General features: G+C 26.7%; 2 protein-coding genes and 1 long non-coding RNA gene across 5 annotated transcripts; 2 read left to right on the forward strand and 1 right to left on the reverse strand.

Annotated features, from left to right (window-relative positions):
* Positions 1 to 10980, reverse strand: LOC122714771 (stromal interaction molecule homolog). Of its 2 annotated transcripts, none has more exons than XM_043936424.1 (11): positions 10100 to 10313; positions 9393 to 9535; positions 9196 to 9315; positions 9011 to 9123; positions 8797 to 8912; positions 8560 to 8729; positions 8326 to 8469; positions 8076 to 8243; positions 7713 to 7977; positions 7369 to 7443; positions 1 to 1857 (listed from the first exon to the last, which is right to left on the reverse strand). In XM_043936424.1, exons 1-11 carry the CDS (start codon positions 10305 to 10307, stop codon positions 1316 to 1318), a joined length of 2064 nt encoding a protein of 687 aa, XP_043792359.1. In that variant the 5' UTR covers positions 10308 to 10313; the 3' UTR covers positions 1 to 1315. The 2 variants fall into 2 exon arrangements, with proteins under 2 accessions (XP_043792359.1, XP_043792358.1); XM_043936423.1 differs by lacking the exon at positions 1 to 1857 and adding an exon at positions 5640 to 6266 and having other exon boundaries at positions 10100 to 10980.
* LOC122714772 lies at positions 1446 to 2833 on the forward strand. 2 transcript variants are annotated; one of them, XR_006346709.1, is made up of 4 exons: positions 1446 to 1582; positions 1657 to 1907; positions 2114 to 2216; positions 2287 to 2833. It is a non-coding gene; the product is annotated as an uncharacterized LOC122714772 (long non-coding RNA). The 2 variants fall into 2 exon arrangements; XR_006346710.1 differs by having other exon boundaries at positions 2117 to 2216.
* LOC122714769 (protein cramped) lies at positions 10191 to 14687 on the forward strand. Its single transcript, XM_043936422.1, has 10 exons — positions 10191 to 10313; positions 11506 to 11718; positions 11864 to 12127; positions 12197 to 12400; positions 12466 to 12656; positions 12827 to 13321; positions 13420 to 13722; positions 13797 to 14126; positions 14197 to 14307; positions 14386 to 14687. Exons 2-10 carry the CDS (start codon positions 11514 to 11516, stop codon positions 14488 to 14490), a joined length of 2208 nt encoding a protein of 735 aa, XP_043792357.1. The 5' UTR covers positions 10191 to 10313; positions 11506 to 11513; the 3' UTR covers positions 14491 to 14687.
* Positions 14688 to 16033: the final 1346 nt, after the last annotated feature.

A 16033-nucleotide genomic window follows, 5' to 3' on the forward strand; every position in this document is an offset into this window, starting at 1 on the left:
TTTCCGTAACAAATGTTACAAAATTTAGTTAATAAGCAATAAGCTTAGAATTGAGATTCTTTTATCCTTGTGGAAACTAATTAAAAGCTGAAACTTGACTGCATTGATTAAATATATGAAATAAAATGAATAAGTAAAAAAAAGAAATATGTCACGGGATAAAGTCAATTGAAAGTACAATTGAAAAATTAAAAAAAAAAAAAGCTATCGTTACGCGAAAACGGAAGCGCAGTGTTAAAGATCGCCCATCCCTGAATTAGAATATTGTCGTGGTTAAAGAATTCGGCATCGCGAATTTAAAAAATCTAACTAAGATAAGAATGTCGCTTGGTGGTGCCTCGTTTGCGAACAAAACGAATATTTGGCAAAACAGAAGACACACCGGGACACTATAAACATCCTACTCAACAATAGCACGGTAGAACATCGTTTTTTCTCTCCATTAAATTACCCATTATGTTTGATTTTCTTTATATTCGTTAATTAATAAAATCTTCGACACTACTATAATTAATCATTGATATATATCGATTCCATTATGCTTTTCACACTGTACAATTCTCTTTTTTCTTTTTTTTTTTTTATAATGAAGTTTCTTCTTCAACACACTTTTTAACATAGATCAATGTTTACAATATTCTGCATAAAGAGCCTTAACATTAATTATACACGCCAACAGTGTTATTTATTAGACCAATTAAACGAAATTTCTTAAAGTTTCTAAACTACTACTAAATTCAATTGCACGAATTCATATGAAATATCGCAGTTTAAAAATAAATATTTATTTTTCGTGTATAATCTCTCAATATATTGATATGAAATTTTGAATAAATCTCTCGATATAAACATCATGGCTCGAACCATGGCTCAACATCAATAATCCAGACCAAAGTGTCCTTAACGATGAATTCCTCCAACGATGTTCTACACGGCTATACCTCTGTTTCTCTAATCCCATGTGTATACATATGTGTATACATGATAGATGCATAGTATACATATTATTTACACGTATCGGCAGGGCGTGATCGCTAATCAATTACCGACCGATTCTTGGAGACAAAACTTCGTTTTCTATTTTTTTTTTCTTTTTCATTTTTCTTTTGTGTGTGTATGTGTATGTGTATATTTTTGTTTTGTTTTTTCCCCCTTTTAAGTGCACGTCGCGGCTCGATAATAGCCAATAATAACAATAACTAATCGGATCGCGTAGTGTAATCAGTGTTAAGTAAGAAATGTTGCACAGATACGGATTAGTATACCACGTATATCGTATTATGTCGCGTTGACTAGGTTCGAGAGGTTCTCTTCTTCACCACGTAACCTTTGGCTTGTTCCTCTTGAACGCAAACAGGATCTTGCGGGATCGTTTTTTCAGATCGTCGTTGTCCATGGTGGAATTCGAATCAGTCGATAACGTTTCGACGTCGTCAACCGTCGATGTTGGTTGTCCCTCCTTCGATGCCCCCTTCCTGTTATTCGAACATGATTGGCCGCTCGCGGAATTGATGCTCGTTACGCTCGAGGCCGGGACCGTGCATGGATTCGGAACAACTCTTTGCTGCCCTCCTCGATCCTGGTTAGACGAGTCCAACGAATTTTCCGAGTAAGACGTCTTGGAGAGGAATGATGAGGTAGTTTTGTCTTCGACAGGAAGGAGCATGTTCGTGTCCTGGCTGTAAGAACGGACAATGCCGCATTTCTCTTTGTTAGACGATCTGACAGGCTCATCCGGCCCATCGCCAACCGTGAAGTGTACCACGTTGCTCTCCGGCGGTGTCTCCTTTCCTGTCTCGCTGCTCGACGAGTCTGGTGGAACTGATGATTCTTTCCACGTCAAGTTGTCCATAGTACCTGTTGATACACAAGATAGAAAAATTTCAATTATATCATCATTTTAATTTGTAATCAGTGTTTTTAAAATCAATAGTTTCTTTTCGTTTTATATTTGAATTTTTTAAATAAATTAATTAAAAAAATTTTATAAAAATATCTGTATACCGATTATGTTCATTAATTGAAATTAAGAATTGGGCTTATATAAGTGTGAAAATTAAATGTTTGAAGAGGTTTGAAAATTTAAATAAACTAATTTAATTAATTATATTAGTAGAATAACAACAGTGAGAGAAGATTATTTCGAGAAGAAGCTAGAAAAGAGTGTTAATTTTCAAGGAATATTGATTCAGCAACAGCTTTGTCCATATTATCAGGTATCTATATTAAAGAATATTTTTAATCAAATTGTTCAAATAAGCTAATGTTAGATATTTCCGATTTCAGAATAAAACGGTATCAAAGATCGAGTTTCATGCAGAATTCATGAAGAGGAAGAAGAGAAACAAAACAACAGAATAGATAATACTTTTTCCTTTTTTTTTTTTATATTCCACAGTATCGATATAGTATAAATTTTTTTATCTCATCGCAATCCTTTTTTTACTCTTTTAACAAACATATATATATATGTTAATATTCGTAATAATAATATTCATATGATAATATTCGTAAATCTTATTTTAAAAAACGCAGATAATGCGAAAAGAAAATTGATGATGATTAACAATAGTAAAATTTACAGCATTTACTTCTAAGAAAAAAAATTCTTCCGAACTATGCGTCATGTGGATTCTAAGAGAACTTTCTGCATGCGATTCAAAGTATATATATATATATATATATCGTATACTTTATCATAGAGCGCAGTTTAGTCCCTTGTTTTGATGAAAAAGAACGCGAGAAATCGCTGATAAAACTTTTTTTTTTACGGATAATCAAACATTTTCATTGATTAAATTTTGATAAAAATTTTTTTCCATATACCATATATATTCTACGATAATTTAAAATAATAACGAAATAATTACAAAGGATACAAGATTATACAGAGAAAAATATTTTTGATTCTTCTTTGTTTATTTTAACTAGAAGAGAAAAAAAATATGTCTTTAAATGTCTTTATATTTTTTTGTTCGAAGAAAATCTTTTTTTAATAACCCGCAGATAACCTTTAGACTCTCGGTTATTTTAACAACAGTATTTGTAAATATCATTGGTACATTTCTGGCGCGCATTCATCAAATATACGTTTATATCGACTCCTTCATGCCGGACGCTTAACATGTACTTAACGTTATGACAATAAATAGTTTCTAGTTTCTTTTCTCATTTTATTTTTAATATCGGATCAATAATGCAAAGGAAACTTCATTGCATAATGAAGTTAAATACGGTGTTAAAAAACGATTTAATATTTTAAAATATAGTTTTTTATATATGTATATATATATATATATATATATGTATGTATCATAATGTCATTCGTTAAGTGTCTAACGCAAAGATGGTAGCCGATATAGAAGTAGCTTAAAACTTACAAAAAATTTTTATCAAGAATTAATATATTATTAATGTTAATACGATTAAGTTTGATTTCCAAGTCAAGATAAAAATTGTATAATATGTAATTTTAATTCAAGTCGTTCTTAAAAAAAAAAAAAACATATGTACGTGTGTTTAATAAATTCACAACATATATGTATTTAATTAACAATTAAATAAATAATAATTAAATAGAAGATCGAAGTAAAAATTTAATGAGGTAAAAAAAAAAAAAATTTCATAGAAGCAGAAAATTCTAATTCTATTCCAACATTGCAAAAAAAAAAGAAAATTAAAATTAAAATTACATATTAAAATCTCAATCATATTGAAATGTTTCTTTCGATTTGAATATCGTATACAAAAATCTCGTGTATAGCTTCGTATAGTTGCTCTCTCTCTCTCTCTCTCTCTCTCTCTTTCTAATTGCTTTTGATTTATTAACTACGATCATATAAATTGTATGCATAATAAAACATTTGAATGAGGGAACGTAATAACTTGTGTTGTGACTTATCAGACAATGTATCACGAATTGTCCATTCTTCTTCTGTGGACTATACATGTGTCTATACGTGTACATATACATATACATTGTATATACAATTCATTGGTAGTTAATACTTGTACATTAATATATATAATAATATATGTGGAAAAAAATGAAGAGCGTTTCCATTGCCACTCGATTCTCGATTTGAATTTAACAAAACGTTTTCAGAGAGCGTATTCATATTATCGCATTATATATAGGGTATGCAAGGATTATGGAACAAAATTTTCGATCGTATATATAATCTACGCATCTAATTTTAATTGGCTCTAATCTTAAACGTGACGTGGATCTCCCCAGGAAATAGAATTTCTTTCTTGGCATCATTTATCGTTTTAAAATCCTAGGAATTAGAAAATATTGCAGACAAGCGATTTCTAATGATCTAAAGTTACAAAGATTTCAACGTTTTTCAAGGTTCCTTCCACTTCCTAGAACAATATTTCCTTGCGAGAAGCAATTTCTTATGATTCTTATTTTATTATAAACGTAGAGAAAATTGAAATTTTTCGATCGTTTAATAACTCGTAAGTCTTTAAAAAAAAAAAAAAAAAAAAAATGAATTATTCATTCGTCGGAAAAGATTGGAAATAATAATAATATTTTGCGCGTATTAATTGTGATAGAATAAAAGATAAATTCGAACAAAGTATTAAAAAATGGTTTGTTTTTTTAAATTTAAAAAAAAAAAAATTCAATAGAAACGAAAAGTAACATCTCATGGAATCTCTGATGGGAAGTATAATCTTGAACAAATAAAATCTTTCATTGTTAAATTAAATCGATAACATCCCATAAGGCGAAAGATAATCGCGATAAATAGAATTATTGCGGAAGAAAATATCTAAGTAAATTGCACCTCCAGTAATGTAAACATACGATCGTCCAATTAAAATTGGATGCTGCGTTCGTCTTTAATTCGAACCTATTAATACGAAACTATGTTGTGCAACAATATGTTTGTTACAAATCTGACAAAATTGGAAATGTACTCTTGGTGAAAACGAGAAAAACGCTTTCGCGATTTCTAAAACGAGATAAAAAAAACTAGCGAAGTAATCAGTATAGATAAAAATTATAATCGTCCTTGCGATTTCCTATTTTTATCTAATTAAATACAATATACAGGTGATGATCGATCATGAAAACTTATTAAATATGTAATAATTAAATAATTATCGTGTTTGGCATCTTAATCGCCTTATTCGACATATTGCATATTGAAAACGAACGAACTTGAAAGCTTATTATAACTTAATCACGATGCTCTGAATAATCAGCGAATAATCAAAGTCGTGATCGAGACGAGAATTGATCTAATAATAATAGCAAATTACGCAGATTAATAATTGGATTGGTAGATATCTTGAATTTTATTAAAGAAAAAAACAATATTAAAGATAGATTTGCCGATAATATATATTTGAAATTTTCTTTTATAAGACTCGAAGCAAAATAATACTTGTTTTCTTTGTTTTCTTGATTATTTAAATTTTGTTTATAGGTTAAATTTTTGTATCATTTTTTTCACTTATAAATACACGTATTCCTTACTGAAAAAAAAGAAAATTGAAAATTTTTGTTTTTATAAGAATAACACAAATATTATTTGTAAAAATAATATTTATAAAAATATCAAATTTATCTTTTTTATCACCACTAAATTGTGGCTTCGTTCGTTTGTTTGATATATTATGAAAATTTTAATACAAAAATATGTCATGTTTCTTTCTTCAAACTATCATCATATAATTTCTTATTTTATAATTTATACGAAAGGGTAGTTGTAAAAAACAACTCGATATGTATAATTATATAGTGATTATACATTGCTCCAGTTATATTTGTATATATAAATGTATTAAAGTTAACAATGAATCAAAAGGTTTGTCATTATTTAAAACTTGACAAATCTTGATTAGGAAAAGGGAACATTTTTAATTCAAATCTTCCTTTTTCCTGCACACAAATCCTGATTAGATTCACTAAAAATCTGATGCTCTTTCGACAATTTATTGTTATGTCAAAGGAAAAGCTTTATAAGCAGCTATTTGACATAATGCACTCTCAATTATAAAAATTTTATTCGTGTCACACATTACTTTAATGTAATATATACTAATAAATATTCATATATTACATATATCAATATGTAATTATTTGACAAATAATAATAACAATCTCTTAACAACTATAATTTTCTTAAATTTTAAATAAGTCTCCATACAATATACAAGATAAATAATATGCATAAAAATATATTAAAAAATTTTGATTATGTAGCTTCATTAATCTTTTTTTGGACCACTAAGTATAGTTTCTTCCATCCCTAGAAGCAAATGATAATATAACATAAACAAATAATAATCTAAGAAATAAGTATCAAGAAATTTTTGTATTTTTATCATAAAAACAACTCGAGTTGTTAATACAATTATTCAAACATAAAAAGTATTTATATTTATATTATTTATACTTCCATTTTAAGTTATAAATAAATTTTATAAAACAAGAATTAGTTTGGAAAAAAGGCACAAAAAATTGTGTAAGCAATATTGAACAATTTGAGTAAACTTAAAAAAAAAAACAAAACAACGAATCAACAACATTTACAGCGTAATTTATGCAATAATTTATAACAGACACAAAACAAGAATATAATCAAACTTAACAATACAAAAATGTTTTAAAAAATATATATATAATAATTTCTATTTATTTTTAATATATATATATATAACAATTTTTTTATTAATTTTTTTTATTAAAAATTTTATTTTTTAAAAATATATATTTTTTTTATATACTTTTGTATTCCTTAAGTATATTTTTTTTTTATATAAAATATTAAAATCTTCGTAATGTGTGACATTAACCGCATTTTACGATTCGTCAAAATTATTTTTTTATTTTTTTATAAAAGAAAAATTTTAAGGCATCACGTGAATTTTTTTTTAATGAAAATTTGATTTCAAAATTTTCATTAAGAAATTTTTATAAATTACTTTACAAATTTAATAAAAATCAATTTAAAATTTATAAAGTAATTAAAAAATATTAATAAAAATTTAGAATTCAATTCGAATAAGAGTACATATGACAATTTATTTTTTCGAATACATATGTACGTTGTAAAATTAGAGTTACTAATTAAGAGACATTAATGTCAATTGAAAAAATCCAAATTATTATTAGGAAGACAAACAAGTTAGTAAATTATTAATTTCGAAGACAACGTCCATATCAAATATACATATGTATATATATTAAAAGAGAAGAAAAAGGGGAAAAAAGAAAGACACAAAGAGAAAAATAAAAAGTGAAAAATATTTAGATATGGTAAATGTCATTATATCAAAGTTACAATATGTACAATATTGAGCATTGTTATTATCAATCTAAATGCTCGTGGAAGTCCGTTTCCAGCTTACCTGCGGCACCACATGATGAAGGTGAATACACTGAGCTTGCTTCGTCGTCTAAATCATCTTGACTACTGTGTCGACCTATAAACATCAATTTATACAATAAATAATGATAGATATTTATATTATTTGTTGTTAAAAATCTATTGAAATTATATGAGAATTAAAATAATAAACTAAATCAAAATCGTTACATAAAATACTGACAATGTTGCATTTGTGTTAATGTTAATAACAATCATATCAAAATATAAAAATCATTTGTGAATTACAAGATACTTTAGATATCTAAATAAATAAATATTAATTAAAAATTTTGATTTTATAAATATACATATATATATATATACCTCTGAATCCAAGACCTCGCCCATTAGGTGTCCCCCTATATAAAACAGTTTCTAAATAGCTTAGACCATTATTATTGATTATATTAAAGCCACATAAGAGCTCAATTTGTTTCCAACGATGTACTCTTTCTTGTAATTCTGCGGTGACTTCGTTTAATGCAGTTCTTGCATCCACTATACTTTTGTCAACTTCATCGATCGATTTTCCATGGGTTGAAACAAATGCTCCTACTAAACTTGATCGTTTTTTTCGTAGTTTTTCACACTAGCAAAGATTTATTAAAATTAATATATACAATTACATTACATATTTTTAATATATAAAAATATTTTATTTAATTACAAAAAAAATCCATTACTTACTGCTTCTCGCGCTTGTTGCAATTGTTTTTCTGCACTTATTTTTTTCTTCGTATATGCCTTATTTTCAATTTCATGAGTTAATTGTAGCCAATGTTGCAATCCAGGAGGAGGAGACCAGCATCTATCTTCAAGTTCACCCTCTGCACGTTGCAATTCAACTTTTAACATCTGTTGAGTAGAAATTAATTACATGAAAAAACATTTAATATAAGATATAATATAATATAAGAATATAGAGAAAAATATTTACTTCAATTTCTGCTTTTAATTGAGATACTTCAAGATCTGAATAAGAAGCATGTAATCCTACACTTTCATCTTGTAAACGTTTTTCTAAATTCTGTTTTTCGGTAGTTACACTTTCTTGTTCCATTCGTGCTCTTTCTAATTCTTTCTGTAAAAAACCATAAATTATAATATTAATAAAATTAAATATAAAGTTATTAAATATTGATAAGATAGAAAGAAAAATAAAATAACATACTTGCAAGTCTTCCAATGCTAATTCTGCTTTATGTAAACTCTCCATATCTTTCATCATTCTGTGAAGATGTTTCTGTGAATTTTTCTTCTGCTGATATGCATACCAGCAACCAATAAGCGCGCCAAATAATAATGTTATTAATATCAAATCTTTCACACTATGTCCAGTATCTATGACAAAGTATTAAATAATTAATTAAAGAATCTATTAATGAAAGATACTTTAATAATTATTTACCCTTTGGCGGTCCAAAGAGAACTACATCCATAGCTTTTAAGGCAATTTTTTGTTTATGAATGGGATCTTTGATACCTAATACATTAGTCAAATAATGCATATTGTTCACAGCTAACCTGAAAAAAATCAGGATATATTTTTGTACAAGAAATTTTTGTATAATATAAAAATGATATATTATTCTATAATGATATATTATTCTATAGAAAGTCACCTTGGAAGTGTAGCACCAGTTACACGGTGTTGTATAAAAGTAGGAACATATTGTGGAAGATCTACGTTAGAAGATAACCATTCTGATGTTTGTTCTATAGTCCAATTATGAACCTGTAAAAGAAAAAAATATATATATAAATGATAAAATATCAAAAGAATATAAAAGAATATATTAGATAATACCTCTGATCTTAACCAGGCTTCCCAAAGTTCTCGAACACTAATATGCATATCATCATTATGATGAAAAGCCCTTTGTCTTCTTTCATATCCAGCTTCATATTGTAATTCTTCTCTTAAAAACTAAAAAGATTTATTTTTTATAAAAAAAATTTTTATTTTAATTATATGAAATAAATTATATATAAAAATTTGTTTACATCATCTGACTCCGATAGGTCCACATTTCCATTGGCATCATCATCTAGTTGACTATGGAGTGACTTGATAGCTTCCAAACCTAGTCGATCATGAGAAGCCATTGTTGTAAGACAAGCTAGGTCATCGTTACAAGTATCAGAACCTGTAATAAATTAAACAGCCTACGTTTGATTGTATGTGTTTATGATTATATGTAATTTGTTATACAGGTGCCATTTTTTATAGAATTATGCTTGTCCCTGTTAAATATGTTTAAGAAGCTTTTCATCCAATTATTATTAATACAAAAATTGAAAAAGTCAGTTGTTAATAGATACTAAATTAATCTGCACAATGATATATTATTATTAAATGAAAATATAAATTATCTTTAAAAAAAAATGATCATTCATGAAATTTATTTTTTTTAATATGAATTTTTATCATAAACACATTTTTATCTATTTTGTAACCAATAATAATACCAAATTAAAAGAAAACTTTAAATTTTTCTTTTTAATATCTTCACACAAAATGCAAATCAAACCCAACTTTTTTCTACAAATTAAATACATGCTCCATAAAAAATTTATATATACATATAAAAAATTTAAATACAGAATTAATAAAACAAACAAAAAGATTAAAAATACAATAAACATAATATAAATTAAATAATATTTTCAGACAACAATCAAAACATTGATAAAAAGAGGAGAAAATTTACCAGCTTCGTGAGCCACAGCTTGTGCTAGTCCATCTGTGAGTGTGGCGGAGAATGCTGTGACTTTGGAATGTGAACTTCCAGTGGAGCCAGACTGAAAGTTCGAACTCGCATCAAGGGCCCCGCCGCTAGCATCTACTGTGTTGCAACACCAATACAAGAAATGCAATCCGAACAGTACAATCACATTAGTAATCACGGATGATCGCATTTTAAGGTTAGTTACACCTTGTCACTGACACCTCGCGCCCCCCTTGCGCAGTTGCTACAAGTCAAATAAAACCGAATACTCTTGGCCCGTTGTCACCTTTGACGTAGACCCGCAATAGTGAATATATCCAAGGTTACAATTATCAAAACCGGGATGGCAATGCAATTTGACGAGTGCATAACACGCGTAATCGATTATGATATTAGTAGCTCTGCAACCGAGTAATACACCATCGTTATTAACCCCATCAAGGCGTCGGTCAATGTCCGAGATCTCTTCTTAAAATCGATTGATTTATTAATTAAGTACACTCCGCTCTTCTGCTGTGTGTCGAGTTTTCCTATCAAGGCCACTGTCCATGAACAACATTGTGAAAAATCATTAATTTAGATCGGAAACAACAATATATTTTTCTATATGTAAAAAACAAAAAATTCAATTGGCCCTGTGTATGGTTATTCACATGATTTTATTGGCTTAGCGTTGCAGTTGCACAGTAAACTATTACTAGCGCCAGTGTAGCGCGAAAATTATTTGTAAAATGTCTTCTTGGGGAGTGAAGTAATGATATGATACAACTGTTTGATATTTTGGAAAGAATTTTACAAATATGTTAATTAATTATTCTGATAATTATTTTAATTAAGTGGATAATTTTATAATATGTATCTGCTTACAAGAAAATTGCTTATTATTTTTTAATTTCTAGATTTTATTTTAAATAAATACATATTCGATCTGCTCGAAAACACGCTCAGAATTGTATAATCTGTAAGAACGCACAGTAATGAGTATCTATCATGTTTTGGAATTCAACATCATTAAATTTTCATAATTACGTAATTTTTCGATTACGTTCTATATATATTTATATATAAATTAGATTCTTTTGAATCATCAATGAGTATTAGCTTTGAAAAAGCTTGTGTTCATAATTGTGTGTACATACGAATATAATTACGTTTTAACGCAGTAATAAATCACTGCTACGTTTGTTTCCGAAGTCTAATTATGTTAAAACGAGTTTTTATACAATTTCTTGATTGAATTATGATATTAATGCTACAAATAATGCAAATATTTTTCATCATAAATTGACAATGTTGTTGATCAAAGTAATACATGTTTTAATATGTTATAAAATTCGAAACATCTAAGGATTTGAAATTGTTGAGATCGCTTTATATTTTTTGTGAAGACATTAGAATGGAAAATAACACAAAAAACGAAGATTGTGAAATTCAGGGAATCAATTCAATTACCAAAAGAGAAGAAGTTTTATCTCAAAATGTACAAAACTGTTCAGAAACGAAAATATCCACGGATTCCAAGAATACTCAAGTTCGTGTCGTTCGTGGAACTAAAAAAATGAAATTAGATATTTGTGATGGTAATAATTTAGAAAAGAAAGGTTTGTATTTGTACTATTAATTGATAATATATATATTAATCAAAAGAATTCAATAAAATGGATAATGAAATAATTTCTTATTTAATTCTTAATTAAATTTTATTTGATTGTATAATTATAAGAAATTACTTATATCTATGTTTAGATTCCAAGGATGAAGAAAATAACACGGAAGTAAAAGTAAGATCTCTAAAAAGATCTTGTGAATTATGGTCCATGGAAGATAAAAATACCTTTTTCAAAGCATTGAACGAATATGGAAAAGACTTTGATGCTTTGCAAAGTTATTTTTTAAATCAAGGAAAGAAAAAAGGTTTGCCAGATGTTGCAATAAAAAATAAGGAACAAATAAGACATTTTTATTATAGAACTTGGTTAAAAATATCAAAACATTTAAAATTTTCAGAAGGTAATTGATTAATAAATTGCCATAATTTAATTTTCATTTAATAAATGTTTCATTAATATTTCATTTCAGATGTGAAAAAAACTTCACAAGAATTATATGGATTAATTAATTATGGTGAACTTAGAAGAAAGTTACCACGAATATATGAAAAAGTACATTTAAAGCTAAATGAACTTGTTTATTGGGGTTCAACACAAGTCAGACTCAGAGGAAAAACTATGAGAATTAAAACACCTATATGTAGAGCATTAAGAAAATTGAATCAATTAGAAGGTATTCTTAATAATTAAAATCTTATAATAATTCAAGAAATATTTAACATTATAATGTTTTCATAGATTGGCAAGAAGAAATTAAACTTCCTTCTAGAATAACAATTGAATTAAGACCTCGTAATAATATGGCATGGTGGCAAGTACAAGCATCATCAATGAATCCAAGAATACGCACCTTATTGCCTATACAAAGACGTTTGTCAAGTTTATTAATATTTTTACAACAAAAATGGAGACCTGCAAAATATAATACAGTATCCTTTTCATAATAGATTGCTAATATAATATAAATTATAATTAATAACTAATAATAATTAATAATAATAATTAATATAAATTATTTATATTATATATATCATAAATAATTAAAAGTATCCTATAATAAAAGTATATAATATGAAAAAATCCTATACATATAACATAGTTCCCTAATGTAGAAAATGCTATTACTAACGAAATGAAAGATACTCGATTGTTACGAGTGGCACCACCTGAAGGAAGTAAAATTGCATTACCAATGGTGAATCTTGGAGAATATCTCACTAGTAATAGTGTTAGTTTAAATTCTTATGAAAAACGTTTAGGTCTGAAAAGTTCCAGAATGGATATGTTAGGATCTGTACAATATTTAAAAGGTGTTGGAAAAAAGGGAATCAAGAAAAATAAAATGGATAAAAAATATATGAATCGTACAGAAGATAATTGTATCATGCCAGATAATAATAGTGATATAGATGTGATAGAATCTGGTAGTAATGTTTCGGAAAAACCATCGACTGTTAATAATTCCGAAACCTCTAGTCTAGAACAACAAACAGAATTTAATGGATTTCCGGGCAGAGAAACTATTGAAAGAATTCGTAAAGGATGGAATATTGAAGAAGCAAACACCATCACTGTAGGAGATCTCTTTTTAATGGTATACATTTTATTTAAATCTATGTTGAATAAAAGTTTAAAATTACTAGAACTTTATTCATCAGAAACGCATCATTTCTAATTTTCTAAGTCTTCTAGTTTGGTCGCGAATCAAAAGTAACATTGGAATATTGGTGGGATTGGAATCATCGAGAACATATTGGAGAATCTACATCAACAAGTTTACATAACGACAATCTTTGTCTTACATTACAAAAATTATTATCCATAGCAAAACATAGATATGGCACAAGTAAAGTATATGACAATACTTCTGGAAGTAACGAAACTGTGATCTCCTCTCGAATTCTTTCGACAAAAGAATCGACTTTCAGGAGACCTTTAATTCCACAAACTTATCACAAAATTGGAACTCCAGATGCATTCAAAACACAGTTAGATGTTCGTTTTGATTTTGTATTTTTTTTTTTAAATTAAATATTGATTTATAAAATAATTTTATTTTTGAAATACAGAAGTTTAAGACACGTTTTAGTAAACGAGGCAGAACTGTGAGACAAAAAAGCCTTATTGTACAAAGGGTATTGCCTATCATATCTACACCAAATAATTCATCAGAAGATGTAATATCTAATCCTCAAGAAGAAAATAAAATAAATGATTCTTCTATAAATATTAATGATCATCAAAATGAAAAATCGTCATCTATAATTATAAATGAATCACAAGTGAAAAATTTATTGGATGAACTTGAAGTGGCAAGAGACTCAAAACCTACAAATTCCATTATAACAAGTGCTACACAAATACTTAAAGAGGGAGAACATCAATGGTTGAATAGCGAGGTAAATTTTTTCTCTTTAAAAGAATATGAAACAAACAAAAAAATTTTTAACAAGTAATATTAAATTCCAGGTAGCAGATTTTTCATTAAGTAGCTTTCTAGGTCAACTAGAGTCTCCTATGAAGATTTCACAGAGGATTCAGAATGAAGACAATATAGAAGATAATCGTCCATCATCCGATGTAAATATTGATAATGAAATTAAGAAAATTAAATATATTACATATTAATTAATAAAAAATTATATATGAACATTACAGGTTGTTTCACATATGCAGTGCCTGATGGGAGAAAATAGTGTTGATTATATGGCAAAATTTGCAAATCTTGCATCACAAATTGCATCGGATGATAATAAAAAATAAAAATAATAAATAATTGATTAGTTTTGTACAAATTTTAACGAAATATCTATTTTAAATCATGCAAATTGAATAATGTTTTATAGTTAGAGTATGCAATGATATTTAGATTGACTAATTTATCTCTTTGATATTGACTTTCATAGTTGACTATAATAATAATTCTAATATTGATAATAATAATAATAAATGAAAAATAAAGTAATTTATACACGTATATAAAATTTTTACAAATTTATTTGTTCATTATTAATAATTTGTAAAACATATATCATATATTTAATTTTATTTTATTAATATTTAATTTATTATATATATATATAATAATTTGTTATTAAATAGTTTGTCAATATTATTTCAAATAATCATATTTTTTCTAAGGAACACAAAATTAATTTTTATATTAACTATATCTAACTTTTTAATCTTGTATCAATCATTCATGAATGCTCATAAATATTTCATTCTACGTTTGATGATATAAAGATTTATTGAAAACTGTACAAATGCGGGAGGAATACGCTTATAAATAAGATATTTAGCATCCTTATTTAAACTATCCTAACATCCTTATTTAACCTATAAAGATGACGCGACATTTGTTTATGGAATCATTTAGGCAAGTTCTCGTATATAAAATTCTCAGTATTGCGTTGCAATCTCATGTAACTAATTACGCGTGTTGAAAGAAAAAATAATGAATTCCTAGTCTGCAATTCCTTTTACCGAGAAAAACGATAAAATTCAATTATTTCAGCAAATCCGATTAATATGATTATTATTAAATATATATTGAATGTAAAAAAATAATACAGCTACATATTATTAGAATTTGTTTGCTGTTACTTATTATTGAATAATTTTATTGAAATAATTATTGAATAATATATTTTTTAAATGAATAATTTTAAAGTAATTTTTCGATTAAAAGATATTTTAAGATCAAAATAATTTTCAAAAATATTATTATTTCTAATACTGGTATTAAGAAGTTTTATATATCGAAAATTATTTTAGCAAAAAAGATTTTTATCTGATGATAATCAAGGAAATAATGATCATTATAGTAATTAAAAATTAAAATCATGACGGTATTCTATAAAAAACTTTAAGTCTTTTAATTGATATATTTGAATACTAAAATTCAAATTAAAGATCGAATTGAATATCGATTAAAATAGTAATCTTTAATTAAATTAGAGATGCTTAAGAAAATTGTAAATGCCTCGAATGTAATAGGAATGATAATGAACGGAACATCCCGAGGATATTCGTATTCTTAGAAACTAAGCTTTTCGATGGCGCATTGCGAAATAGATATTGTGAATGATTCATAGTACCCGCGTCCACGTGATCTCATGCGCACGCACCTATCAAGTATTTGTTATTTACAGATGTGATTTCTCTCGTATGTAAGCACCTTTTAAGTATATTTAAGAATGAACTGGTTCTACTTGTTATCATAAGAGATAAATTATTAATAATATACTTTCTTTACAGAAAAAGTATAATACTTATAATTTACTTTTATATATTATATATAAAT

This window comes from Apis laboriosa, unplaced genomic scaffold, assembly GCF_014066325.1.
Source record: "Apis laboriosa isolate Shangri-la unplaced genomic scaffold, ASM1406632v1 scaffold34_cov151, whole genome shotgun sequence".
In the NCBI taxonomy this organism is placed as follows: Eukaryota; Metazoa; Arthropoda; class Insecta; order Hymenoptera; family Apidae; genus Apis; species Apis laboriosa.